Source organism: Aulostomus chinensis, chromosome 7 (assembly GCF_037954235.1).
Source record: "Aulostomus chinensis isolate RoL2024-O1b breed Wild chromosome 7, RoL_Achi_v1.0, whole genome shotgun sequence".
NCBI classification, from domain to species: Eukaryota; Metazoa; Chordata; class Actinopteri; order Syngnathiformes; family Aulostomidae; genus Aulostomus; species Aulostomus chinensis.
In genome coordinates this window covers 31,044,139-31,071,796 of record NC_141326.1, presented here as the reverse complement: position 1 = coordinate 31,071,796, position 27,658 = coordinate 31,044,139, and the positions used below count along the sequence as shown (strand labels likewise).

General features: G+C 49.7%; 2 protein-coding genes across 5 annotated transcripts; both read left to right on the top strand.

Moving 5' to 3' along the window:
- Window positions 1-171: 171 nt before the first annotated feature.
- lsm14aa (LSM14A mRNA processing body assembly factor a) lies at window positions 172-12,414 on the top strand. Of its 3 annotated transcripts, none has more exons than XM_086209974.1 (9): window positions 172-479; window positions 3,562-3,725; window positions 3,811-3,970; window positions 7,309-7,641; window positions 8,132-8,311; window positions 8,943-9,117; window positions 9,196-9,234; window positions 9,528-9,765; window positions 9,858-12,414. In XM_086209974.1, exons 1-9 carry the CDS (start codon window positions 359-361, stop codon window positions 9,876-9,878), a joined length of 1,431 nt encoding a protein of 476 aa, XP_086066100.1. In that variant the 5' UTR covers window positions 172-358; the 3' UTR covers window positions 9,879-12,414. The 3 variants fall into 3 exon arrangements, with proteins under 3 accessions (XP_086066100.1, XP_086066099.1, XP_086066101.1); XM_086209973.1 differs by having other exon boundaries at window positions 173-479; window positions 9,855-12,414; XM_086209975.1 differs by having other exon boundaries at window positions 175-479; window positions 7,309-7,509; window positions 9,855-12,414.
- Window positions 12,415-13,457: 1,043 nt separating this feature from the next.
- Window positions 13,458-27,422, top strand: gpia (glucose-6-phosphate isomerase a). Of its 2 annotated transcripts, none has more exons than XR_015117324.1 (18): window positions 13,458-13,634; window positions 14,630-14,720; window positions 17,924-17,992; window positions 18,182-18,301; window positions 18,377-18,460; window positions 18,544-18,690; window positions 18,775-18,846; window positions 18,957-19,001; window positions 19,616-19,669; window positions 19,740-19,800; window positions 20,036-20,079; window positions 20,964-21,116; window positions 21,228-21,357; window positions 21,804-21,880; window positions 22,308-22,436; window positions 22,552-22,627; window positions 26,362-26,544; window positions 26,704-26,752. XR_015117324.1 is itself a non-coding variant. In XM_086209972.1 (18 exons), exons 1-18 carry the CDS (start codon window positions 13,516-13,518, stop codon window positions 27,287-27,289), a joined length of 1,662 nt encoding a protein of 553 aa, XP_086066098.1. In that variant the 5' UTR covers window positions 13,460-13,515; the 3' UTR covers window positions 27,290-27,422. The 2 variants fall into 2 exon arrangements, 1 of the variants encoding a protein (XP_086066098.1); XM_086209972.1 differs by lacking the exon at window positions 26,362-26,544 and adding an exon at window positions 27,166-27,422 and having other exon boundaries at window positions 13,460-13,634; window positions 26,704-26,770.
- The last annotated feature ends 236 nt before the right edge of the window (window positions 27,423-27,658 follow it).

Below are 27,658 nucleotides of genomic sequence, written 5' to 3'. Positions count from 1 at the left end.
GTAACTCTTAGTTTCAAACCACGAATTCACGCGGCTGTATGTCTACATTATTTTTCTCATCATTTTGTAAATATGTGAAGGGTGCTTGTGTATGTGTGTCCGTGGCCCCTGTCGGCTCTTCTACCCTACGCAGATCTGGTTGCCCCGCTGCAATGTAACATCGCGAGACTGCGAGTTCTCGTTAGCCCCCGCGCTTCCTTCCATTCGATGGAGGATGGAGTAGCCATGTTGTAGCAGCGAGCTGGTAGAAAGCGCAAACCGACGAGTTTTTGGAGTAGAATCCGACTTGCTGGTCGCGAAGTACGGACGGACCGTCTATCCCGATTCCCGTTCGATTTGCTCGGTTCCGAAAGCCACCATGAGCGGCGGGACGCCATACCTGGGCAGTAAAATCAGCCTGATTTCCAAGGCCGGGATCCGCTACGAGGGAATCCTGTACACCATCGACACCGAGAACTCGACGGTCGCCCTGGCTAAAGGTAACGGCTAGCGGCTAATGCTAGTGGAGACCGCGCTGTCGTCGTCACGAAGGCTCCCCACGGAAGGTCTGTGACGCCTAACAGTTCGTTTCGTGTTGGAATCGGACCTGCAACGCGAATTAGTCAATGATTATGCGCGAACAGCCTCATGCGCGAACAGCCTCGGGTCCTGGCCCAGGGGGGCCGGAGGCTTCGGCGCCGAGTTTCAGCAACATCCGACACTTCATTCATTTTCTCGCACTTGCGCCATTTTCCAGTTTGTCTGCGGCAGCAGGCCGTTAGCACCGGGCTAGCAGTGAGCTAGCAGCGAGCCGGGAACACCGGTGACGGAAGCAAGAGAATGTAGGCACACTGCGACTGGCAGGTGGTTCTGTTCCTCCATTATCTGCGTCCATTTAGTAAAGAAGCTGCTTCAGGTAGCCTCGACCTGAGACGTCAAAGGGCGCATTCGCCCCTCAAGCTTTATTAACTCACCGTGTTAACAGCCTCAAACTGGGAAGCCAGTATGGAATTCTGTACCTGAGACATTTCCACAGCTGAGACAGAAAAGGATTCGTTGCATTTTTGCGGGTCAGTCGTCCAGAGACCTCCGGCCAGGCCCCGTCAACGCGTCCCACCATGAACATTCTATTTAAACAAACATTTGCTGGCTCCAAACGCTTGTCGGTTTCCGAGTCAAATACCCGGTGCCGAGTGGCTGTGTCGTTTGTTTTGTCAGCTACATTCGGTGTGTTTGGTAGCAGTCTCTCAGCTGTGACTTTGCCAGTATTGTAGTAATTTGGAATGGAGTTGGAGAATGCAATACAGTGGTTGTAATGGATTTGGATGTGAGGTTATTGATACACCGCGATGTTCCAGTTCTCACACAGCGAGGTGGAACCTCAGCTGTGCATTGGCTTTTTGAGTCAGTGTTCTTGTCTCCGTCCACGGCACCGTCCAGTCCTGCTGACGTCGTCCTCCATGAGTCTGTAAGACATGTTCCGATGTCATCCCCCTTCAAGATGTGGAATCTCAGAAATCCTGTCAGTGGTGTCCGAGGCTGGGTGATGTCTCCGAAGCTGGCACACGACGACGTCCACAGTGACGCTCGTCCACAGATGCTGACACCAGTGGTTCTGGGTGAGGGTGGGGGCACCAGCTCATTACTCCAGTCGCTCTCACAGCACCCAGCAACTGTCCACCTCCCTGCCAGGTCAACAGCCATCATACAGCCTCCCGAAGCCTTTAAACAGCTCTTTGTTTCTAGTGGAACACAACCAATGGTGCTTTCACACTGGCCACCGAGCCGCTAATTTGCCCGTCTGTTTTTGCGACTCGGTCCAAGGTTCCACACAATGCGGCTCATTGGGGTTCAGTTTTGGCTCTGCAATATTCCTCCTCCCAGGGTTCACTCATTGCCGCCTCCTCTGCTATGTGAATCCAACCCGTCAATGTGCCGGCTCGGTGTGAGGTGGGTGGAGGTGTCGATGATGACGCAAACTCACAAACGTAACGCTCTCCGGTTCTCCCGCATCAAACACCTCTGAGAATATCAACGCCGACGCTGCTGGCAGCCGGAGCAGCGAACTGCTGTTTTGAAACTTAGACTGTCAAGGGACTCAGTATCCTTCCCATGTATATGTTGTACGTCACCGTTCACAGCAACTTCATGCTGCACGTCCATCATATGTTTGCGCCCACACAAGTGGCGGCTTATTTGAAAGGAGGAGTGTTACGCCTCCATTTCACACAGACAAGATGGCAAACCGGGCTGCAAATTTGGGGCATTCTGTGTCTAAAATGAAAGAAAGAAATGGGCTTAAGTTTTGGATGCGGTGTGGTGGCAAAGTTAGCCTGTTGGCTATGCTGAGGAAGCTAAAAACAACAGGTGCTTGATTAGCAGATGCACACTATCAGCGACCTGCAGAGACACAGCTGCTGATGTAGCCACACGTTGAAGGCAGGAGACAGGACACAAACCATGACGCTCTAAGACGACTACCAGCTCCCACAAGTCCTCCTCTGAAGAAAACTTCTGCCGCACAGAAACTCCTGAGGGGCGCAGTTCCTCAGTACAGAGGGCTTTCACACCTGGAGTCAGGATGGTCGGTGGTGAGAGCGGTCAGGTATCCACTGTCGCCCCAGACCTGCTCTGCTTCATCACTGTCCATGCCATTTTTCAAAATCCAGATAAACCTACTAAAAGCTGATTAATCCTGTTTCCATTGTGAGGAGATGAGCAGTTCCCCCTTTGGTTTTAGGGGGGTTTCCTGCCAAGGGCTTCCTGTTCCCATCAATGACAACTGACAAGTATTCGTGTTTACTGTAGGGTCATGTGACCGAGGAGTGATTGCTGATTAAAGCTGTTCCAGTTGCTAGTGAAAGCCAGATGTTAGCAGGTCTGTCGCCTTGTGGATGGGACTGTAGAGAAGCGAATTCTTCAGTTGCCAAGTTGTCATTCTGCGTCGCTGCTAGTGAGCTGACTGATATGTTAAGCCAACATGTCTACTCTGCTGATGATCCCAGTCATCAGTCTTTAAGATGTCAGCCGATCACCACGATTGGTTGCCTTACTCGCTTTTCAAGATCAGTGTTTTCTCAGTTGATGACAATTTTGATAAAGCAGATGTACATAAAGATTCAAAATTAGAAAAGTTAGTTTTTAACAAAGAGCTGACATCATAAGGTACTGAGACTCATGTTAATCTGGTCACATGTTGTGATGAACTCATATTTGGTGCCCATGTGTTTTTTCCAACCAGTGATGTCATATTTGGTTGACGTCATCTCAAAGGAGTTTGCAAGTTCCACGTCCAGAGGCTCCATGCCTGTTGCCACCAAATTTGATAGAGGAACAGAAGTGTTCCCTCAAAGATGGTCATCGGCAGACAGGACATTCAGGCTCTGTTTGAATGTTTCCTGGGAAGTGTAGAAATACATGTTTTGAATAACAGATATTCTGCACGTAGCATAATTGAACAGCGCTGCAATCGTTGGCACACTTGTTGCCGCTCCAACCCAGATGGAATATTTTGTATGAATTTGGCCACACGGCCTGGCCCTGAATCAGCTGTCCTCTGACCTGTTGTCTTGTTGTTATTAGTGCGTTCCTTTGGGACAGAGGACCGCCCCACTGACAGGCCCATCCCTCCACGTGATGATACCTTTGAATACATCATCTTCCGAGGCAGTGACATCAAGGACCTGACGGTGTGTGAGCCCCCCAAGCCAACCTGCTCTCTTCCTCAGGACCCCGCCATCGTCCAGGTGACTCACCTCTATTCTGGTCAGCATTTATAACCGAACCTTTTTGGAAATGCTGAGTTGTGACATGAATATGTTTTCTCCTCAGTCATCCATGAGCTCCAGCTCCTCTTCTTCAGCTGCAGCCCCACCCACCCCCTTCCAGTCTGCTGGTTCCTATGGTCTCTTCAACCGGGCCCCAGTTCCAGCATACAGCCAGTTCAGCACCAGCCCCCTGGTTTCACCTCAGTTTGGACCTGTTGGTGTTGGTAAGAAGATGTTGGTCTACTTAAATGGTTCAGAGATTATGAGGGGTCCCCTGATCAGAGTTGGGCACCTTAGAACTTCATTGGCTCTGGATCTGCTTATTGTGTCCAGAGAAATACAGAATGTGTAGCTACAAAGTTCACGATTGTTTTCAGTGAACTGGTTGATGTATCGGTCTTGTCTATGGATGCGGTGTGAAAATGTCATTGTATCAAAATTGCTAGGATTTGCCCTCATACTTTGGCCACGGTATCAGGTACTACAGGTATATTCTGCAGCACAGCCGCGCTCCTCCACTACCATGATGCTGTCGTGCCGCGACTCTTTATCTCTCTCACATCTGTCTTTGATGGTTCTTCACTGTGAGTAGTGAGAATATAAAGCTGTCAAGTTGTAAAACATGTCAGAGCAAAAACAAACTACAACCTACGCAGACCCTTCAAATGCCATCAGCCCAGTTGGAGGAGGCTAACAAAAGGAAGTGGCTAATGCTAGTAGGCAGAGCCCAGAGCCCAGAGCCAGCCTGCAGCCTCTCCTGCCTCCTGCTCTGAACTCAGCTGCTCCTGCTCAGCAGCCACAGACACTCACACACAGCTGAGACACAGAGACTCACCTTCAGGAGAACTTTACTGTTCCTCTTCCAGCGGCAGAGCACTTTATGTTGATTGAGTAATTTAGAGTTGTGGCTTGGGGGAAACTGTCAGAGTAATACTTCCTGTCATGAGGAAAATTAAAGTTTCCATTCAGGACAGGTTGATTTGTATGTTTTTATATTCTGTCTTTTAGAGCTCTTAGAAAGAAAATTGGAATCGGCAAAAATCAGTATCAGCCAAGAAAAATGCGAGAGCTGCGTGTCTTGCTTAAAGTGAAACCATTCCTTTACACCAATGTACACACACTGATTTTGGATCAGCTCCTTCCACGTGGAAAATGCAAGTGGTGAAATATTCAGACATTGATATTAGAACACCTGTCAGTAACATACTTGAATTGAGTGTCCAATCTTTGGTACATTCCATAAATGAAGCTTTAAGAAGACGTCAAAAAGAGCCGAGATGCCTGGCTTGATTTTTTTTTTTTTTTGCTGAATTTAATCTCTTCTGTTCCTTCCATATTCCAAAACCCTGGTTCGTTCACGTCAATTCATTACTAGGGCTGTAGTGACACACTAATCTCACCATACGATACGATTCGCTCCACTTCCATGCTTTTCTGGAAGGTTTTAAAGGACAAAGTGATTTTGGTGACATCTTGTGAGTTCCGTTGACTTGGATTGAACGAACTGAACTGAAAGCATCAAGTACACAACATGAGGCTCTGACTGGCAGCTCACAAACGCTGGACAAAATGAATCAAAGATGTGGTGAGAAAATTAGTGTCATTTCTTGAAACTGAGTGCAAATTGTAGCTTTCAAGCTTTAGAAAAGTGAACATTGAGAGTTAAAGTGCAGCCAGTGGCCTTCTGAGGCAGTGTTTTAGCTGGATACTGAACACAGGAGGGAGCTGCTGGCCAGTCCAGCCACCAGCTTCACCAAAAATAAACCATGGCAGCCAATAATTCAACTGGCGGGTGACAGCAGCATAGCGGGGCTCCATCGCGTTCACCAGGCGCCTCAAGCCGGTGTTTGCCACCACCCAGTAAGCTCTCAAATCCTGACTGATGAAACGGCAATGGACTCCATCATTTTCTGTGACCTCGGTGAGGAAGATGGGAACTTGTGGCAACAACCGCCATCACTGTCCAGCTGGTTTGTTTGGGGTCGCGCTCAGTCTCAGGTAGCATTTCCTTGTGCGGGTGGTGACGTTTTAGGAGGCTCGCAGGTTGGTGGTGCTTCCAGAGTACTTAACGTTTGTGTGCCTCAGCTCACAAACCACCACACTTTTGTCTAAAACGTAACTTTCCTTTTTGTCTTTGAACCCAAAAAGCTCCCACACATCTGCGTTTAAGGCTGCAGGCGCAGGATTTAAACTCGCCGCCGTTCTCCTGAATGTCTCAGCTCTCACCGGATGAGAAAGGCGTCGTCGTCTGGGTAACTAGAAATGCTCTACAGCGACACCAGCAGCTGCCAGACCGAACTGCGCTTCCTGCAAAGTGCAGGACACGGGGGATTGGAATAGGGCTCAATGTATCGATACTCAGCTGAAAAATCGATACTCTGAGGAAACAAAATACCGATAAATATCACAGGATCGATAAAACTGCTCAGCCCTAATCATTACTCCACTCTCCACTTTCTTGTGGAAGGGGAGACGGTGGGAATTGTTATCAAAAACCAGTGTTTATTGCTACAGGTACATGATGGGTCTGATTGTCCTGATAATCTCCTTGGCAAACGGGCCACGATCATATCCCTGGTGCCCCAAGAATTCCGTCCAACAGCTGGAAAGCACCCACGAGGGGCAAGGAAAAATCAATCTTGGCACGATGGCAGAAAACAGATTAATTGTATTATCAGCCACTCGTGTGATTATTAAAAAGGCTCATAAAAAAACTACCATTGGCAAAATCTGCCATAGCATCGAGTCCACTATAGCACATCAGTACATTAAAATCAGGGTCCAGCCCAGATGGGGTTTTTGAGCTGGACACTGAGTTTAGACCAGAGAAATCTGCGTCATGCAGGACTGGCAATAAAGTTGCTATGTTCATTGTGCACCAATTCTTTTTTTTCACAGTATGCCCAGTTAACATCAGTCTTATCAAAATTACCCAAAGTGCATCTGGAATTATATCCACTTGGAATTGAACACCCGTGGTCTGTGCCACCACACCCACACCTTAGTGGGAAAAGGATGACGGGGTCTCAGTGTCCTTAATACCAAGGGAACAATGGTGGAGCGAATGAAACAAATGACAATTCATCAGAGCATGGATGTCACTAGCAAGATGAAAAAACATGGATCCAGGCTCTTCTGACCTTACTGAGCCCTTCATCCATGCACGGCGGGACTGGCCTGCAGGTCAGTCCCTGGGGACACAGCAGTTCGTTCAGTGTGGACTGTCATGAAAGCAACGCGTCTCCTCTTTCTTCGTTGTGGTGTGCGCCTGTGATATTCCCTTTTCCTGACAGGTTGTCTCAGTGAAACTTCCTATCAACTGATGGATGAAAAGGTCATGTGAGTTTTCTGTGATGTCATGAATGAACTGTGATGATGTTACTTTAGTAGCGTGGATGAGTGACCTCACATGAGGTCACAACATTATTTTAGGACTCAACGTGACAGTAGGAAGGGACCTAGGAATGCAGTTGCCACAACGTGCTGATCAACATCAGGCTCCTGTGCAGGTGATGTCATCATGGCGAGCTGCTAACTGATCCTTTTGGTGGTTTTCCTCCAGGCCGTAGCAGCCCTACCCATGACCCTCTGCGGAAGAGCCCCACCCTGGAGCAGGGGATACAGTCCTCCCCAACCGTCCCCACCACTGCTTCAGCCCCCAGCCTGGGACGCAGGAGCCCTGCCCATGCTCGCACAGCCCCCTCTGCCGGCGGTCCAAACAGCCAGAAGGCCCAGCAACAGGATGCCATGGACACGAGGAGGGGTGAGACTGTGAGGGGAGGCTGCGGCGTGAGCCAGGGCTGGCCCAACCCCCGAACCATCCCCGCCCATCACATGAGTGCTGTAGATAGGGCCTCAGCTGCAGGGCTTCCCCACTCTCTCTTTAGCCACTCAGGTGAGAGCTCGCCAGCAGGGTGGCGTTGCCCGTCCCTCACAACCATTTGCTCTTTTCTGTTGGCTTTGTGTTCCAGAGAGCGGGCAACAACCCCCCATTTACCCCAGGAGCTAGAGTTGCTCTGCAGACGTAACAATCTTCTGACATCCAGAACATCCCCCGACCTGAGGGTGAGGGGGGCCAGGTGAAGGCAGGGACACCAGAAAACCCTCCTCACATCAGCCCCTGCATTCCCCCAGCTTGGGGACGGAGGACCCACCTTCATCCCCTCTTCTTCTCTCTGTCCAGATGGGATAGCGAGACTTGTCTGTCCTCCTGCTCACTGTGTTGTGTTATCATTGGCTGCTTTTTCTCTGATGTGGATTTAGTTGGGAGTGGCGCTCGCAGTCCGGTACCATCGTGGATGTTGTCGTTACACTTAGCTTTCTTGTGTCATCAATGTTCTTCACTGCTCTTCAGTTCTGTAAAACCGTTATCCGCTGTCCTGCAGTTGCCGCAGCACCAGCCAACCGGCGTGGAAGAGGAGGTGGACACAGAGGAAGAGGACGTTTCAACGTCCGCCGAGACGGACCCATGAAGTTTGAGAAGGACTTTGATTTTGAGAGTGCCAACGCCCAGTTCAACAAGGAGGAGATTGACCGAGAGTTCCAGAGCAAACTCAAGTTGAAAGGTTCTGAAGTCTTTATTTATTCTCCTCCCCCTTCCCTCAGCTCCCCCTGCAGAAAAGTCCAAAGTATTGAGGCGATCAAAAGAAAAAGCAAAGACTTACTAAGTGATTTTGAATCGTTTCATAAAGATGGTCCAGTGTGATATTTAGTCTCATGTTGTTGATCTTAAAAATTGCGGAGTGCTTTGATCCAACCGATCAGCCACCGACGGTTCCAGCCTTCACTCCCTCCCCAGAGAGCTCAACATTCTTTCACACCTTCAGAATCTTCAAGAAAACTGAAACAAGTCCAAGGATGTTGTTGGCTGCTGCTAGCTGCTGCTAACTACTGCTAGCTACTGCTAGCTGCTGGTTGCTGCTAGCTGCTGTTGCTAGCTGCTGCTTCAAGCTCATACAAACCTCTATTTGGCAGTGCCTCTCAGTTGGCTCGCTCTCGTTAGCTGTTCCTGGTCTATGCTCCAGTTGGTGGCATCTATAAAGTTGTCAACATTCGGGTGGAAAATTTGGTTGCAACCAACTTTGGGTTGAAAATGGCCTAATCATGAGGTCGTGGTCACATGATCATAATCAACCCTGTGGCGTTCTCCTGTGGTTAGTGGCTCAACTTATCCGTGTTGATGTTCTGCTCCCTCAGATGAGAAAACCGATAAGTTGGAGAAGGCGGTGAATGGTGAGGAGAAGGGTGACTCTGGGGCGGAGACTCAGAACAGTGAGACCAACGCTGATGACGAGTGCGACCCGCTTGGCCCCAACTGCTACTACGACAAGTCCAAGTCTTTCTTCGACAACATCTCCTGTGACGACAGCAGGTAGGAGGCAGCTTTCTTCTGCTGCCTGCCGACAGATGCTTCTTCGCCTGCTACTTGACTGTGTTCTCTTTTTGTTAGGAAAGCCAGCGACAAATCTGGAGGCTCCGGCTTCCCCAGGTGAGCCATCGTCTTGTCATGTGACACATTGCGTGTGCCAGTGCCTTTGCACATGCTTCTGACTGGAGGTAGTTTTGCAGCTCATCACGTGAGCCTTGCTAGACATGTTGTGTAACCGTCCTTACTTAAATGTTAGCAGCAGCATCTGAAACCTGATTTTTGAAGCTGATTTGTGGTGGCGTTGGAGCTTCGCCTGTGAACGGCTGAATGTCAGGGCTGCTCTGGAGGACTCGTCATGTCTGATTCCGCTCCCTGAATTTCCCCTCTGCTGCAATGTGTTTGGCGTCCTGCAGGGAGCGGAGGCAGACCTGGGCGGAGGAGAGACGGATGAATGCGGAGACATTCGGCATCCCTCTGCGCCAGAGTCGGGGCCGCGGCGGTTACCGTGGGCGTGGCGGTATTGGCTTCCGTGGGGGTCGGGGTCGTCCAGCGAGCAGAGGATCCTTTGGACCACCGCAAGGAGGCGGCTTCAGGGGAGGTTACCGAGGAAACCAGGCTGGCAGGGAGTTTGCAGACCTATCAGCATACAGGGTGAGGTCAAGCTTCAGCTGAGCGGCTCTGGATGGACACGTGCACTGTCTCCATCGGCCTTCACTACATCTGGTTTCTTTGTCTTTCAGAAGGACAACAAAGTGGCTGCGTAGTCGGCGTGGGAGGAGGCGTCAGCAGAGCGGTGCATCACATCAGACGACGACTATAATTGACGATGTGTACGAGTTGTATTTTTGTCACCAGCACTGGCGTACACGGACGAGTTGGCGTACGTCTTTAGAACGCTGTTCTTCTACAGGAAGACTGTGTATAAACCTGTGTTTGATCTGTAGTTAGTCGACGCCTCCAACGCCACACCCACTGATATAGCTTTATCTAGGGGAGGGGTTTATCCTGGGCGCTAACTTCAGCCGCACCTTTCTAACATGTATTTTTCTACTATCGCATACTTCTTGTCATGTTGTCACTGTGGCCGTCATCCACACGTCTCCTCTGGGTCCACGCCTCGTCCCTCCTCCTCCAGTCACGTTTATGTTAACCATGTAGCTTCTGGGTCGCTGCTGACGTCTGATCGCGTGTGGTGGTAGCTTCTACTCCAGTGGACGCCAGCGGCTCTTCTTTCTGCCATCTTTGTTTTGGTCATGTTTTCGTGGTCGGGTTTGACAAGTGTGTTGCTGCCAGGCGAGATGCTCCAAATGTTCTTACTCCTCCCACCAGGAATTTTAACTTTTTGATGACATCAGCAGCTTGCTAAAGCTCCAGACTGATGTCACCTGGAACGTCAGTGTGGGCGGAGCCTCTTCATTGACCAGCGATATTTATGCATCTTACTAGACAAGAACTTCAATCAGATGCTTTTTTTTCCTAATGCTGGAAACCATGTCGTTATGGTAACCAGGTCCCCCAGGACAAACGTTGACAGAGCAGGTCACACGGCAGCTGTACCTTCACACATGAGAGCATCAGAGCAGCAGTGAGCAGCTGTTGGCGCCATGTTTGGAATAAAGTTGCACCGTACATGGATGGGTCATGGTCATGGTCTATTTCATGATGAGTCTGAGAACTCAACTATCTCATCATTGGTTCCTACCAAACAGAACAGCAGATGGTGGGACGTCTGACCATACGTACCGTTTTAAGTCATTTTGTCTCAACTAGACATGCAACTACAACAGACGGCGATTCTCTGATGCGGCGGTGTCACCTTCAACGTATAACCTCCACTGACTCCCATCAGCCGTCGACAACACGATGGGAGTCTCGTGTGTGAACGTGCACAAACATTTGGTTTGGTTTGAGGACGGGAGACTGGCGCTGTCTTCAGTATGTCGGTCTCTGACACCAGAGTGAAGCCCCTTGCTGTGATGTCATCCTCAAAGGGAAGGATTGGCTCCATGCTTGGAAGTCAACTGTTTTGCTGACCTTGGTTGTTGAACTTCCACTTTCATGATGTTCCCATCGAGGTGTGTTCACGCCACGGTTCTCAAAAGGCAGTTGGTCCTGCGGAGCAGCGACATGACGGCGTCTGGGTGCTGCAGCTGACTCTGTCGGCAAGATTGAGAATTATTCATCACACTGTTAGAAGTGTGCTGTTACATTGTCCAAGTCACCAAAGATGGAAGAATAAAGGAGCGGTGCGCTGGCCCTCGCCACTGACAACCACCAAGGTTTCTGACCTGGTGTCTGGGGCGTCGCTTCCTGTTGTCAGCAGCTGGCACTGTGGGATTTGATGCTTTTTTCTTCCATGTGACTGAAGCAGCAAATGTCAGAGGAGGAGTTTGATATCAACGCCAAATCGCCCACCCCCCGTGGCACGTGCCTCGTAGCGTATGAACATGCGGCTTACGGAGGTGGAACCTGCCAGGAAGTGTGGGTGGAGCTAATGAACCAGCTTGGTTTAGACGGGGTCGGCCAGCACTTCTACCTGCTAGATCATGGTTTGATTTGAGTTGATAAGTAGTGATTGATTGTTAATTCTGGACGTGTCCAACGTCGTGCTTGTCCCATGGTCGTGTGAATGATTCCTCACATGACCACACCGTGGCGGTATCTCCCCAGGCAGGTGGGAGGGGTGACCCCTGTGCCTGGTTTTAGCTTCATTGTGTTCAACATGGCGGCCAAGTCATAAACGTGTCTCCGCAATCATTCCGTCAGCTTAACCCCTGGTCAGAGTGGTGGTTCACCATCACGCTATCTCGCCCTGATGGAAGTCGCGACTTCATCAGTGTAGATTTGACGATTACAATTGTAATAAACGGGTCAAAATGACCCTGAAACAACAAGATGGTGATGTGGACAAAACATGAATTCTGAGTTCAGACCTGTTGCCATGACGACAACATAACTTATAAAGTGCTGGTTTTCTGGTTGGAGTTCAGGTCACATGGTCTACAGGAAGTCACCGAGTTGACTTTTTTTCTGGCTCGCATCTACCCTGAACACAGTTGGCGTTCGGTTGGAACCACATTCAACAGGAAATGATGAAGTCCTTTTGGTGTGGGAGGTTTTTTTAGGTTTGCATTACAGGCAGAAGCAGAGGTGGCGCTGGTGCCGGGAGGTGGAGCCTATTGGTGACACTCACCTGCCACGGATGCTGATTCGGCTCGGAGCTGGGGCAGCACCCTTGTCTGTAGGGGCGGCGGCGGCGGCTTTTTATTAAGAATAAACAATAAACAGATGTTGCTGACACTGAGTCTCTCCTAGCTGTCTTTTCTACTCTTAGCGAGGAATCCCTCACCTGCCGGCATCAGCAGGTGAGCTCCGGGGGCTCCTCCCTAAACCTGTTCTCACCTGAGGGGCTTTACGTAAGACTTGAAGTTGATGTCACTTCTTCTGAACTCTGGAAGAAAGTCAAGTCTTTGCTGGCTGCTCCCAGATCCTCCACCTGCAGGGAAACATCAATGAGAACCAGAGGAGCTGGACAGCTTAGCGGGTCATCAGCTGCCCTGATGGTGCCAGGACAGCTGAGGTGTAGCACGCTAACTAACTGGGCTGACCTTTGACCTCTGCACAGCTCAGTGAATAAATTAGCTGGTCACAGCAGGGCAGGGTGCTATTGCTTGATTGGAGGTCATTGATCAGAAATTCGTCGTGCAAAGATGTGGAACAAGAAGGACACAGGAGCTGAAGAACATGGAAACACTTGTTTTAATAGGTTAGCAAACTTTGCAGAACATGGTTCTAGAACCGGTGTTCGGTTCTGCTGGGAGTTCAGAGGCTCAGATGAGAAGACGTTCTCGACATATCCATCCAGACAGAAGAGGAGACCATACCTGATCCTCTGTCCCTCAGACACAGAGCTTCCACTGTGGCGTAGGGTGACACCTGACCCGCTCTCCATCATCAACTTCCTAACAGGTGAATCAAGGTCAGCTGATCAGGCAGGTCACTGAGAACCAGCGCTGCAACACCTCTGCAGGACAAAATCAGATCCTGTTCTCCTGGTTGGTTCCAGGAAGTAGTGGAGCTGAGCGGATTCCTCCCTGACAGGTTGTTGTTTTTTTGAGGGGGGGGGGGGGGGGGACATTCCAGCCCCATGTCCACGTCACAACCAACACCAACACTCAGTCTCCAGTGAACCATAAATGTCAATTTCAGCTTCGAGTCACGTGGTCCAGTGCTTCTGTACTCCCCGGGAACCCTGAAGGTCCCCGGACCTCATCTTGACAGCCTTCATCCTCCAGCCCCTCCCGCGGTGGGCGGGGCATCGGCGGCTATCGCCGCCTCCGCAGCTCTTATTCTCCTGAGCCGCCACCAGCAGCCACTCCTCACCGAACCGTCGACGCCGCCATGGCACTGAGCAGCGACCCCAACTACCAGAAGCTGGAGCAGTGGTACCGGGCCCATGCGGGCGGGCTCAGCATGAGGGCCATGTTCGAGGCCGACCCACAGAGGTTCAGCAAGTTCAGGTGGGCCCGCGTGCGATGGTGCCGCTGCAGGTGCCGCCTGGTGGGCCGCTTATAGCTCAGGTCCCCGCAGCTTGTTCGGGACACGACCGGAACCGAGCCCCCATCAAATAGTCAAGACTTGTCGGCGTGACCTTCCGGTTCACGCGTCTAGGTTACGTTAGCTGGCTTGCTAATGCCGCAACATCCATTTCCGGACAGGCTGCGCAGTACCGGGCGGCTGCGGTCGACTGAGGTTCGTCAGTCCGGTCCGACACCTGCTGCTCCTCGCGAGGACTCCCGCTTCACCGAGGCCCGACACGTCATCTGAACGTGAGCAACCGCGATTCGAATGACCGTCCTTCAGGCGCAGTTGACGTCAACTTCTCATCAGACGTGATTCATCAGCGACGGAGCTAAAGCCGTTAGCCTGTAGCATGCGAAGCCGCGGTCGGGGGTCGGGAGTCGCGAGCGGGCCGCTGCCCTCCGGTTTCTCCGCACTCCCGCGCGTGCCTCGTCGGGTTTCCTCCGGTTGGGGGCGTCGCGTGCATCTTCAACGGCGGCGACGTGCGAAGCCGCACATCCGCAGATGTGCTGCAGGCGGACACGTGACCCGCCGACTTCAACGATCACGAGCCCTTGCCTACAAATGTATCGAACATTGATGACGTCAGTGTGATGGCGTTGAATGATGGTGACTTTCGACGAAACATCAGAATTGAATCTTCATCCGATTCTTCAGTTTCCTGTCAGGAAGATGGAGATCAGGGCATCGCTGTGGGGGCGTGGCCAAGACGGATCACCGTCACTGTTCCTTAGTTTTATATGGGGGGTGGGGGGCTGATGATGATGGGGAGCACCTGATTATTCAAGTTTTGTTATTGGAAATGGTTCCATTCAGGGACGGCAGAGGCGCCTGGGGGCGGTAGCCGCCACTGTGCCTCGCCGCTCAGGTTCACTTATGTTTCCCATAATTCCATCTGAAACTGACAGGAATCACACGTCTCTTTGTTGGACAGCACGAGCGTGCAGACGGATGACGGAGACATCCTCCTGGACTACTCCAAGAACCTCATCAACCAGGACGTGATGGCCATGCTGCTCGCCATGGTAACACACACACACTCTGATGGTCAGATACATTCTCAGGTATAGGTGGCCTGCCAGCAGGTGTGTTTCAAGCCTCCTTCTGATTTGCTGATGTGTGGCCCCTCCCTCACTGACACAATCCAGTGAGGCCCCTTGGGAACCACATCGGCCGGTGCTGGAGCGACGCTTCTCCAGTTCAACTCTGGTCACCAGGGTTCTACTTGATCATTGTAATTCGAGAACTTGTGGGTGAGGGTTTGGTGCAGGAAACAAATGCAAGACATGAAAACCTGGAAAAGTGATCGACCCCACCCCTTTTTTTGTAAACTCGCTATTCACGTTTCCTGTTAAACGATTTATTAGGGAGGCATTTTTGGTTTGGTGGTGCCATGTTTGTAGTTTCCACCCTCTGTAAAAGCTGCCATGAAGGAGGACTGGTGAGGAGCGTTAGCGTGCTAGCTTGAGGTGCTTAAGCAGCCTGGGAGGGCTGTGTGGCTGTTAGCATCACTAGCATCAAGCTGAGTGAAAGACTACAGAAACAGAACACATCGATCACTTAAGTCACATGACGACATGAACAGCTTTATAAGTCAGTGATAGTGGCCCCTGGACCCGGACCAGTTCTGGACTGGGGCCGCTTCTGTTGTGGCGTTTGTCTTTGCCACTAACTTAACTTCGCTGTCCACCATACTTGCTGCCTGTCAGTGACGTAGCTCCTCCCCCTTTGCTCGATTGGATCATAATTCCATCATCAAACACAACTGGACGACCTGCCTGCAACTCACTTTCAGTACTTCAGCGACTGTCCAATCACACGCCGGTACCAGGTAATACTGGTCAAGTCAGGTCAGGTTCATTAGTGTGGCACCAAATCCCAACCAAAGTTCTGTCCTGACTCTGTCCAAGTAGAGCAGGTCCAGCACCTCCCTCCTTCAATGAACCTCCACCCAACAATTCTCCATCAGCAGCACATCCTGCAACAGCAGCCACCAGAACCTTCCTTTACCAGCAGGAAGGTGGAGCAGATCCAGGATCAGTGGGGACGGAGAGAGAGCAGGAGAGCAGGACAGAGACAAAGACAGAGAATGGAGGAGGACAGAGAGACAGAAGGAAAGAGAGGGACAGAGATAAAGAGAGAGAGAAAGGAGGAGAGACTGATGGACAGAGACAAAGACAGAGAATGGAGGAAGACAGAGAGACAGAAGGAGAGAGAGGGACAGAGATAAAGAGAGAGAGAAAGGAGGAGAGACTGATGGACAGAGACAGAAGGAGAGAGAGGGACAGAGATAAAGAGAGAGAGAGAAAGGAGGAGAGACTGATGGACAGAGACAAAGACAGAGAATGGAGGAAGACACAGGGACAGAGATAAAGAGGGAGAGAAAGGAGGAGAGACTGATGGACAGAGACAAAGACAGAGAATGGAGGAAGACAGAGAGACAGAAGGAAAGAGAGGGACAGAGATAAAGAGGGAGAGAAAGGAGGAGAGACTGATGGACAGAGAATGGAGGAAGACAGAGACAGAAGGAAAGAGAGGGACAGAGATAAAGAGGGAGAGAAAGGAGGAGAGACTGATGGACAGAGAATGGAGGAAGACAGAGACAGAAGGAAAGAGAGGGACAGAGATAAAGAGGGAGAGAAAGGAGGAGAGACTGATGGACAGAGACAGAGAATGGAGGAAGACAGAGACAGAAGGAGAGAGAGGGACAGAGATAAAGAGGGAGAGAAAGGAGGAGAGACTGATGGACAGAGACAAAGAGAGAGAATGGAGGAGGACAGAGAGACAGAAGGAGAGGGACAGAGACAAAGAGGGAGAGAAAGGAGGAGAGACTGATGGACAGAGACAAAGAGAGAGAATGGAGGAAGACAGAGACAGAAGGAAAGAGAGGGACAGAGAAAGAGAGAGAAAGGAGGAGAGACTGATGGACAGAGAATGGAGGAAGACAGAGACAGAAGGAAAGAGAGGGACAGAGATAAAGAGAGAGAATGGAGGAGGACAGAGAGACAGAAGGAAAGAGGGACAGAGATAAAGAGGGAGAGAAAGGAGGAGAGACTGATGGACAGAGACAAAGACAGAATGGAGGAAGACAGAGAGACAGAAGGAGAGAGGGACAGAGATGAAGAGAGAGAGAAAGGAGGAGAGACTGATGGACAGAGACAAAGACAGAATGGAGGAAGACAGAGAGACAGAAGGAAAGAGGGACAGAGATAAAGAGGGAGAGAAAGGAGGAGAGACTGATGGACGGAGACAAAGACAGAATGGAGGAAGACAGAGAGACAGAAGGAAAGAGAGGGACAGAGATGAAGAGAGAGAGAAAGGAGAAGAGACTGATGGACAGACGGGGACATGAGCAGGTGGAGCTACAGGTGACAGCTGGAGCCTCTTCAGGTCTGGAGCCTCTTCCAGCAGCACCAGGATCTGGGATGTATGAGGACAGGAGGAGGAGAGAGAAGCCCAGTGCATCATGGGAGATCCCAGCAGTCTGAGCCTATAGCAGCAGATCTAAGGGCCAGCCTAAGCAGTCCTGACTATAAGCCTGATCAACAAGGAGGTCTTAAGTCTGCTCTTAAACCTAGAGAGGGGGTCTGGGTCCTGGACTGAAACTGGGAGACGGTTCCACAGGAGGGGAGCCTGATAGCTGAAGGCTCTGGCTCCATTCTACTGTTAGAACTCTAGGAACCAGCAGGAACCCTGCATCCTGGGAGTGAAGGGTTCTAGCTGGATCATAGGGGACTAGGAGCTCTGGCAGGGATGAAGGAGCCTGACTGTTGAGGACTTTGATCAATACTAGAACAAATTCTTCTTCTACCATCAGTTATTGACTGTAGATCATTTTCTTGGCTTGAACACTTTCCTGAGGAGTTCCCACCCTGGTTGTGCTCTTGCTACTCATCGCCATCACTTCTCAGAACCGATCAGCTGATCAGGGTGGATACTGATTCACCGATCTGTCCTGGTGTGTATCAACAAGAACAGCGTTGCTCGGGCAGTTAGACGGCGTCCTGGTTGCTACACTTGAGAGATGGTGGAAACTTTCCAAAGAGGAAATGTTTCACCTTTGTCCTGCAGCATGATGTTGCCAGCGGGGATGTGGAAACGCCGCTGAAGCTGCTCTTGTCATGCACGCCAGGAAGTGTTGAAAGGGCAAACACAGCTGCAGTAATCCCAGATGTTTGTCTTGGAGGGTCGGATGACGGTCAGAAGTGACTGATGATTGTGTTCACAGGCAAAGTCAAGGGGGGTGGAGGAGGCCCGTGACAGGATGTTCTCCGGAGAGAAGATTAACTTTACCGAGGTACATGACCACGTTCTTCCAGACATTTGAACCAGGTCATGTGATCTTTCAATGTTATGCTGGTCACCAGCCAGCTCAACGCCATCATCTAATTTCTTCCGATATCCTTTTCCAAACTTCTCTGACTTGCATTTAAACTCCGCCTCCATCCTGATGTCACTGTAACCGTGTGTGTGCGTGCGTGCACAGGGTCGTGCGGTCCTCCATGTTGCCCTGCGGAACCTCTCCGATACACCCATCCACGTGGACGGCAAAGATGTGATGCCGGAGGTCAAACGGGTGCTGGAAAGGATGAAGGTCTTTTGCCATGTAAGTTTGTCTGTCTGTGTGTCTTTTCGTGTGCCTCGGGTCCAAAGGTCGTGACCTTTGGTTGTGTGCTAACAGAAAGTGCGCAGTGGTGATTGGAAGGGCTACAGCGGGCGCAGCATCAGTGATGTGGTCAACATTGGGATTGGAGGCTCTGATTTGGTGAGTCACCTGGTGTCTGACCTTGCTGTGACATCACAGTCACCTGATTCTCAGTGATGTCTTGTCCTGCATGTTGCCTTCAGGGCCCTCTGATGGTGACGGAGGCGCTGAAGCCATACTCCACCGGTGGACCAAATGTGTGGTTTGTTTCCAACATTGACGGGACTCACCTTGCCAAGACGTTGGCGCAGCTCAACGCAGAGACCACCCTCTTCATTGTCGCTTCCAAGGTGACACAGCCGTGACATCATGACCACCTGATGCCTCTGGTTGTCTCCCGGTTGTCTGACAATGTGTCCTGTGGTCTTTGGCAGACATTCACCACGCAGGAGACCATCACCAATGCAGAGTCTGCCAGGGAATGGTTCCTGCAGACAGCTAAGGATGTGAGTGGATGGCTCCTCCCACCGCCACAGGATGACCTGATGCTGATGACATCACCACTGACGTTCAGTCATTCAGAGTCAATGTTGAGTTTGTGTTCCTTTTCCCCCAGAAATCTGCTGTGGCCAAACACTTTGTGGCCCTTTCCACCAACGCGGTAAGTGTCCGCCATCACCACTGTAGGGGACTTGACCTGACGTGACCACGCCCTCTGCAAGGTCACGTGCCCACATTGTCAGCAGGCCGTGACGCTAATCTGACCTTGATGGTAAAACCGGTGGCAGGTGCAGTTAGTGAGCAGACTCCGAGACGCCATGCATGACGTAAACGTGATGAACAAACGGCCTCTCGCCTCCATGCTCGACCCAACGATGCTGTCAGATGACGTCACTCTGCATCGGCCAATCACGGTCACTATGACCCACGGCAGTCGTTGCAAAGCATCAGAGGTTCCAAACGAGTCGTTACCGAGACACAAGTTGTCCCTTCCTTCACAATGGAAGTATCTGGGGCTGCAGTGCATCATGGGACAGAGGGGGGGAGGGGCTTTAATCCGGGGGTGTTTTCATTGGACAGGAAGTAGTCCACACTCTGACTGCAGGTGAAAAAGACAATGAAATACTTGGCAAATATTTAAACTAATTCAAAACTGGTCACATGGGGCCTTCAAGCCCCGCCTCTAAGACAGTGTTGGATCATGTCTCATTCAGTAATTACTCTCACTTTGTGTCCCATTGCTGCGTCACCTTGTCTGACCTCTGACCTCTGCAGGCCAAAGTGCGGGATTTTGGCATTGACACCGCGAACATGTTCGAGTTCTGGGACGTAAGTTGTGTGTGAGTGAGATGATGATTCTCTGCTCTGATTGGTTCACCGACTGTGATGTCATCCTCAGTGGGTCGGAGGTCGTTACTCTCTTTGGTCGGCCATCGGTCTGTCCATCGCTCTGCACGTCGGTGAGTCTGTTGAGATTAAGTATTGATCATCAATCAGCTGACGGATTGTCATTAGACAGGAAGTTAAACCTCTCCTGAATGAGTGATCTTGGCGTCACAGTATTGCGTGCGCTCTTCTTCGGTGGTGCAGCAGGAGCCTGTTACATGTCTGTCATACCCTGAAACCTGAGTCCGGTGTGGCGGCTCCAGAGATCGCTTCCCACCCGTCTTCTCACTGATTGTGTCTGTGTTTCAGGCTTTGACAACTTCGAGCAGCTTCTGGCTGGCGCCCACTGGATGGTACGACCGCCACTCTTCTTCACACCCATTTTGACCTTTCACCATCAGGCGAAATAAAACAATGTGTAACGCATCAGTAGCTAGACATCACGGTGCAGCGCCACCTCAGGAAAACCAGCATCCTGGCGGACTTTCTGAACAGATCCAAGTAGAAACTGTTACTTCCTGGAGCCAGCAGTTGGCGCTGTGACATGCTGGTGTGATTGGCTTTAAACTAAAAATGGTTGAAAGAACATGAGTGGACTTGTCACTGCAGATTTTTTAAAAATACATTTATCTTATATTAGGATGTCCAGGAAGTGTCGCGGCTCACTGTGCTGCCCCGCAGCACGTGGCTGTTGGCTCTTTTCCCAGTGTTGCATGTGGCTGGGATGGTGTTCTGTACAGACACTGTTGGAGGTTTGGGGAGGATGAGATTGTTGCTGTGGTAGCGCCTCTTCTGTTCTGTTGGGGCACCTGCTATTAAACACACACCTGATGTGTATGTTGTTGTCAAAGGACATGCCCACTTTTCAGCAACACCTATTATTGTCCCCAGTGATTCTACCACTACAACGTCTCCTCATGTTAAACTGGTGTTCATCACCAAGGTTACACACAACCCTCCTGATATTAATGCAGGCAGAGACTGAGCTACGCTAACACTTCCCACCCACTACCAGTCACTGTGCTAAGCTAACTAGTCTGGACCTGTGTGAGCTGACGCTAACACTTCCCACCCACTACCAGTCACTGTGCTAAGCTAACTAGCCTGGGTCTCAGCTCTGGGGATGATGGACAGTAGGTGGGTGTGTTCCTGAAAAGGTGCACAAAACAACAATATAGGATGAATAAACCCTACACTCATGCCGCAGACTGGTTGTTGACATCACTCTCATCTCCAGGACAACCATTTCCGCAGTGCCCCTCTGGATCAGAACCTACCTGTCTTGCTGGCACTTCTTGGTGTCTGGTACATCAACTTCTTTCAGGCGGAGACTCACGCCATGCTGCCCTACGACCAGTACATGCACCGTTTCGCTGCCTACTTCCAGCAGGTGAGTGTGGAAGGCGTGTCACTACAGGACCCCAACACGCACTCAAACTCTGGTGACAAATATGTTTGAAAACCTGAACATTTCACGAAAGAAATAAGTGTGTGTGGACAGGGCGACATGGAGTCCAACGGGAAGTACATCACCAAAGATGGCACCCGTGTCAACTACCATACTGGACCAATTGTGTGGGGCGAGCCTGGGACCAACGGCCAGCACGCTTTCTACCAGCTCATCCACCAAGGTGACACTGACATTTTTATTTAGGGGTTGGGTGTGTCTGACAGGAAGTTATGGTGTTAGAATACATTCAAGAATCATCCATCTATCCATGCCTTTTCTATACCGCTTCTCCATTAAGGGTCAGGGGGTGGAGCCTATCTCAGCTGACATTGGGTGAGAGGCGGGGTTCACCTTGGCCAGGTCACCAGTCCATCTCAGGGCCATCAGGAGCAGTTAGGGGTTCAGTGTCTTGCTCAAGGACACGTGGACATGGTCACCGGGGAAGTGGGGATCCAACCATTGACCTTAGGTTGCGAGACGGCCACGCGACCTCTGAGCCACGCTGCCCCATTCAAGAATTGTCTAAAAGCAGGGCGGAGTCAGTGGGCGTCGACTGTGTAAATGTCATCACACACCTTGGTCATGGCGTAATACTGGTGTTCACTCAGCTCTTGTTCACCTCTGCAGGTACTCGTATGATCCCTGCTGACTTCCTCATTCCTGCTCAGTCACAACATCCAATCAGAGACAACCTTCATCACAAGGTAACACCCACTGAGCTGCTGATGTGGAAACTGTTGCACCAGCGTGAAGTGTTGCAAGAGAAATCACGCCATTATCACTGAAGATAAGTGTGAATGAGACACTGGTGAAACTGGGCAAACAGCCTGCTCCTTCACATGAACACATTGCCTCAGTCCAGCATGCATGGCTGACCTTTGACCTGAGCTTTTCCTGCTTCAAAACCAGCATGAAAAGGCGCCTGCCATGTTTGACCAGCGTTTTGTTGACGTCTTTTTAGTTGTTTCCTTCGCCGCGTCCGTCAGCATCTTCTCATTTGTGTTTCTCAGCAACGGAAACATCTGAAGTCTTTTCTTGATGTGAGATGTGTGACATCATTGCTGTCAGCTCACAGGCTGTCTCCTGATTGGTCATCACCTTCAAATGAATGACGTTGTCACACGTTTCCAGATCCTGGTGGCCAACTTCCTGGCCCAGACCGAAGCCCTGATGAAGGGGAAAACCGCAGATGAGGCTCGGAAGGAGCTGCAGGCCGGTGGCCTGACGGGCGACGCTCTGGAAAAGCTGCTGCCGCACAAAGTAAGATGGCCAGCCAGGGTTCCTCAATGAGGTTCTCCAGGAACCGTAGGGTGGAAGTGAAGTTCATCCATTCGTAGTTGCTCCACCTTGACTGAGGGGTTCCTCTCGTCCTCAGGTCTTCCAGGGGAACAAGCCCAGCAACTCCATCGTCTTCAAGAAGCTGACTCCATTCATACTGGGAGCACTGGTCGGTAAGTCCTCACCCACACCACGGGGCTTCAAAGCAGCATGATCAGGCCCTCACGACCCTTCAGGACACCCAGGTCACATCCGCGGTGGTTGTTTCCTTTTAACTCAGAAATGTTAAATAATTTATGATCAAAATCCTTCTGACTTTGATTGATTGGTGGAAAATTCAGCAGCTATTCTCATTTGTTTATTCTGAAAATAAAGTCCACATAAGACAATCTTTTTTATCATCGCCATTTTAAACCGTAGCTGAACTATCCGACACTTCAAACATTGTATCACATGACGCAGCCTCGCGAAAGTCAGCTCAGCACCACGGGATGTAGCCTACGTTCTCGTCAAACTGCAGTCAGGTTTTTTTGTCGGGGTGGAATTTGAAAATGGAAGCAAGATGAAGAAGTCGACTCTAAAACAAACGAAACTCAGCTTTGGAACGCCAACAGGCCGCAGAAAGAGAGAGAGGAGGAGGTGAGCTGCTTTCGCTGGTGAGACGGTGCAGTATTTGGGGTTCCCTGGGTTCCCCTGTAGCCATGTCACTCCCCTCTCCAGGTGCCTCACCATTCATCCTCTGTCCTTGCATGGCAGCTAGGGATGCTTGATCAATGAGCATTCTCATCAGTGTAGTTTTTAATTAGCATTTCAAGCAACAGTTGTTCAAGCAACAACTGCTCGATAGGATTTCGTTTTCCAGTCGGCACAAAAACGCTTGGAGAAGGTGGAGGATTTTTCTTCTCTCTCGATTTGATTTTGGCGCATTTCAGATTGAAAAAAGGCTGGAGGGTCGTCGCAACCTGTTGTTGATGACGTTGTTGGGAACCTCGACACGACTCGGGCTATTTGGCGACCTCGCCAGACGACAACGTGAACCCAGGAAGATGCTATCTTAGCGCCGGTAGCATCGTGATACCTGCTTGACATTTCTGTGCTCACAGCTGCGGCTCGTGGCCGTTCAGCTTCCGAGAGCCACAGTTTAGTTCAGTGCTCTCAGCATTGCTTCCTGCATGGAAATAAAGCAGACAAATAGAAACTGGGTCAGAACCTTGGCTTTTTCTTCATCAAGTTAAAAACGAGTGATGCACAAGGCGCAAAAATAAAAGGATAAAAGATAAAAGAGTCCCTCGTGTGCTCTGATAGGACAAAATCTTGAGATTCACTGCAGAGTTGGAGAGCTGAAGTGACGAGACCTACAAACCCTGATCTCAGTTTGTCTCTCTCACACACACACATTCATTCTCATTCACTCTCTCACACACACACACATTCATTCTCATTCACTCTCTCACACACACACACATTCATTCTCATTCACTCTCTCACACACACACACATTCATTCTCATTCACTCTCTCACACACACACACACACACACATTCATTCTCATTCACTCTCTCACACACACACATTCATTCTCATTCACTCTCACACACACACATTCATTCTCATTCACTCTCTCACACACACACACACACATTCAATCTCATTCACTCTCTCACACACACACACACATTCAATCTCATTCACTCTCACACACACACACACATTCATTCTCATTCACTCTCTCACACACACACACACACACATTCAATCTCATTCACTCTCTCACACACACACACACACACACATTCAATCTCATTCACTCTCTCACACATACACACATTCATTCTCATTCACTCTCTCACACACACACACACATTCATTCTCATTCACTCTCTCACACACACACACATTCAATCTCATTCACTCTCACACACACACACACTCATTCTCATTCACTCTCTCTCACACACACACACACATTCATTCTCATTCACTCTCTCACACACACACACACATTCAATCTCATTCACTCTCACACACACACACACACATTCATTCTCATTCACTCTCTCACACACACACACACACATTCATTCTCATTCACTCTCTCACACACACACACACACACATTCAATCTCATTCACTCTCTCACACACACACACACACACACACACACATTCAATCTCATTCACTCTCTCACACATACACACATTCATTCTCATTCACTCTCACACACACACACACATTCATTCTCATTCACTCTCTCACACACACACACATTCAATCTCATTCACTCTCACACACACACACACTCATTCTCATTCACTCTCTCTCACACACACACACACACATTCATTCTCATTCACTCTCTCACACACACACACACATTCAATCTCATTCACTCTCACACACACACACACACATTCATTCTCATTCACTCTCTCACACACACACACACACACATTCATTCTCATTCACTCTCTCACACACACACACACATTCATTCTCATTCACTCTCTCACACACACACACACACATTCATTCTCATTCACTCTCTCACACACACACACACACATTCATTCTCATTCACTCTCTCACACACACACACACACACACACACACACATTCAATCTCATTCACTCTCACACACATTCATTGATTCTCTCTCTCTCACACACATTCATTGATTCTCTCTCTCTCACACACATTCATTGATTCTCTCTCTCTCACACACATTCATTGATTCTCTCTCTCTCTCACACACATTCATTGATTCTCTCTCTCTCTCACACACACACATTCATTCTCATTCACTCTCTCTCACACACACACACACATTCATTCTCATTCACTCTCACACACACACACATTCAATCTCATTCACTCACACACACACACACATTCATTCTCATTCACTCTCTCACACACACACACACATTCATTCTCATTCACTCTCTCACACACACACACACATTCAATCTCATTCACTCTCACACACATTCATTGATTCTCTCTCTCTCTCACACACACACATTCATTCTCATTCACTCTCTCACACACACACACACATTCATTGATTCTCTCTCTCTCACACACACACATTCATTGATTCTCACTCTCTCACACACACACACACATTCATTGATTCTCTCTCTCTCTCACACACACACATTCATTCTCATTCACTCTCTCACACACACACACACATTCATTGATTCTCTCTCTCTCTCACACACACACATTCATTCTCATTCACTCTCTCACACACACACACACACACACACACACACACACACACACATTCAATCTCATTCACTCTCTCACACACACACACACATTCAATCTCATTCACTCTCTCACACACACACACACATTCAATCTCATTCACTCTCTCACACACATTCATTGATTCTCTCTCTCGCTCTCTCACACATTCATTGATTCTCTCTCTCTCTCACACACATTCATTGATTCTCTCTCTCTCTCACACACACACATTCATTCTCATTCACTCTCTCACACACACACACACACATTCATTGATTCTCTCTCACACACACACACACATTCATTGATTCTCTCTCTCTCACACACACACACATTCATTGATTCTCTCTCTCTCTCACACACACACATTCATTCTCATTCACTCTCTCACACACACACTCATTCTCATTCACTCTCTCACACACACACACACACATTCATTGATTCTCTCTCTCTCTCTCTCTCTCTCTCTCTCTCTCTCTCTCTCTCTCTCTCACACACACACACACAATACTTTTGTGATCACTCCATGTTGGAGTTGTTCAAACAAACACGTTCACCTCCTTGATGGGTTTGTGGTTTGAACTCTGTTTATTCACGTTTCCAAAATGGATGAAATTCACCAAATTATGATGTTTTTTTGTCAAATCAGATGTGTCGCAATATTTGACCTCGGTACTTGAAAAATCCTGGGTACGGCCTTGGTCATGATGACATCATCGCTCAGGCAGGTCACCAACAGTCACTTAGTCAAACGGAACCAGGCGCTGTCCAGTCTGATGAGGTCAGCGGCGTCACGCACAAGGCCACGCATCACGTCAGTAAATGAACCTGTGTAAGGAATCTCGGCTGTTCAAATATCCGGAAGAGACACAGTACTACTACTCCAGGAGTAGTAGTACTGGAGCTATCAATGGGTGTAGTTGTACCAGGTCTGGACCGATTGTGGTACAAACCTGCGACTGGTGTGTGTGTGTGTGTTGTCGTTCCACAGCCATGTACGAGCACAAGATCTTCGTTCAAGGCGTAATGTGGGACGTCAACAGCTACGACCAGTGGGGGTGAGTCACTCTGATGTTACACACCTCTGACCAGCACCCAGCTGGTTGTCATGGAGACAGCTTAGTAATGATGTCATCTGATGAGTGGAAACACCTTTCAAGTGAAAAGTGCATTTTGTTCCAGCTGAACTCCCTACAAGGGTTCTAGTGAGTTCTGGTCTCCAGTCCAGGTGTTGGTGGATCAAGGAGACCTAGACTCTGCAGCTGCTGTTAGCATCAGTGTCTGTTAGCTTCAAGCTAAATCTACGTGGCTGGTTCTTCCTGCGTGATGGAGGAGGGAGAAACATTTAAAAGGAAAATTCTTCTCTGCTAATTTTCAAATTAACTTTTCGTTCATGGGTTCATTTCCTCGTCACTCAGCCTCAGTGACCTGCTCTCCTCCTTCCTGCTCGCAGGGTTGAACTGGGGAAGCAGCTTGCCAAGAAGATTGAACCTGAGCTCCAGGACGCCGCCGAGGTCTCCTCCCACGACTCGTCCACCAACGGCCTCATCAACTTTCTGAAGAAGAATTTCACCTGAGTCATTCCCCCTCGCCACCGCCGTCGTCCTTCTGACCAAGCTGTGTTCATCCTGTTGAGTCTGTAGTCAAGATCAGTGTTACTGTGGGTGTGGCCAGCACTGTCCTTCACAATAAAAGCCTGTTTGTCACTGAGTTGCTTATTTTTTTGTGGTCGTTTTTACAGCTGGAATGAGTGACATCACCGCATTGTGGAGTCGGATCAGCTTCACAATCTCCACGGTCGTGTTCACACCAAAAGGTCTGTTTTCTGATTCTAACCAAAGCGAGGATGATACATTGTTGCAGTTTCTCAACGCTCCGGTTCTCGTTCACAAAGGCCAAACTCAAACGCTCCAAAAATTGTCACGTGGCAGCAAAGCCGTTCGGTG

Excerpts from the sequence above, each read along its gene's own strand:
- lsm14aa (XM_086209973.1), top strand. The coding sequence starts at position 359 with ATGAGCGGCGGGACGCCATACCTGGGCAGTAAAATCAGCCTGATTTCC. Across the intron at positions 3,726-3,810 it reads AGGACCCCGCCATCGTCCAG|TCATCCATGAGCTCCAGCTC; the intron begins GTGACTCACCTC and ends TTTTCTCCTCAG. Across the intron at positions 9,118-9,195 it reads ATCTCCTGTGACGACAGCAG|GAAAGCCAGCGACAAATCTG; the intron begins GTAGGAGGCAGC and ends TCTTTTTGTTAG.
- gpia (XM_086209972.1), top strand. The coding sequence starts at position 13,516 with ATGGCACTGAGCAGCGACCCCAACTACCAGAAGCTGGAGCAGTGGTAC. Across the intron at positions 14,721-17,923 it reads TGGCCATGCTGCTCGCCATG|GCAAAGTCAAGGGGGGTGGA; the intron begins GTAACACACACA and ends TTGTGTTCACAG. Across the intron at positions 18,691-18,774 it reads TCTTCATTGTCGCTTCCAAG|ACATTCACCACGCAGGAGAC; the intron begins GTGACACAGCCG and ends GGTCTTTGGCAG.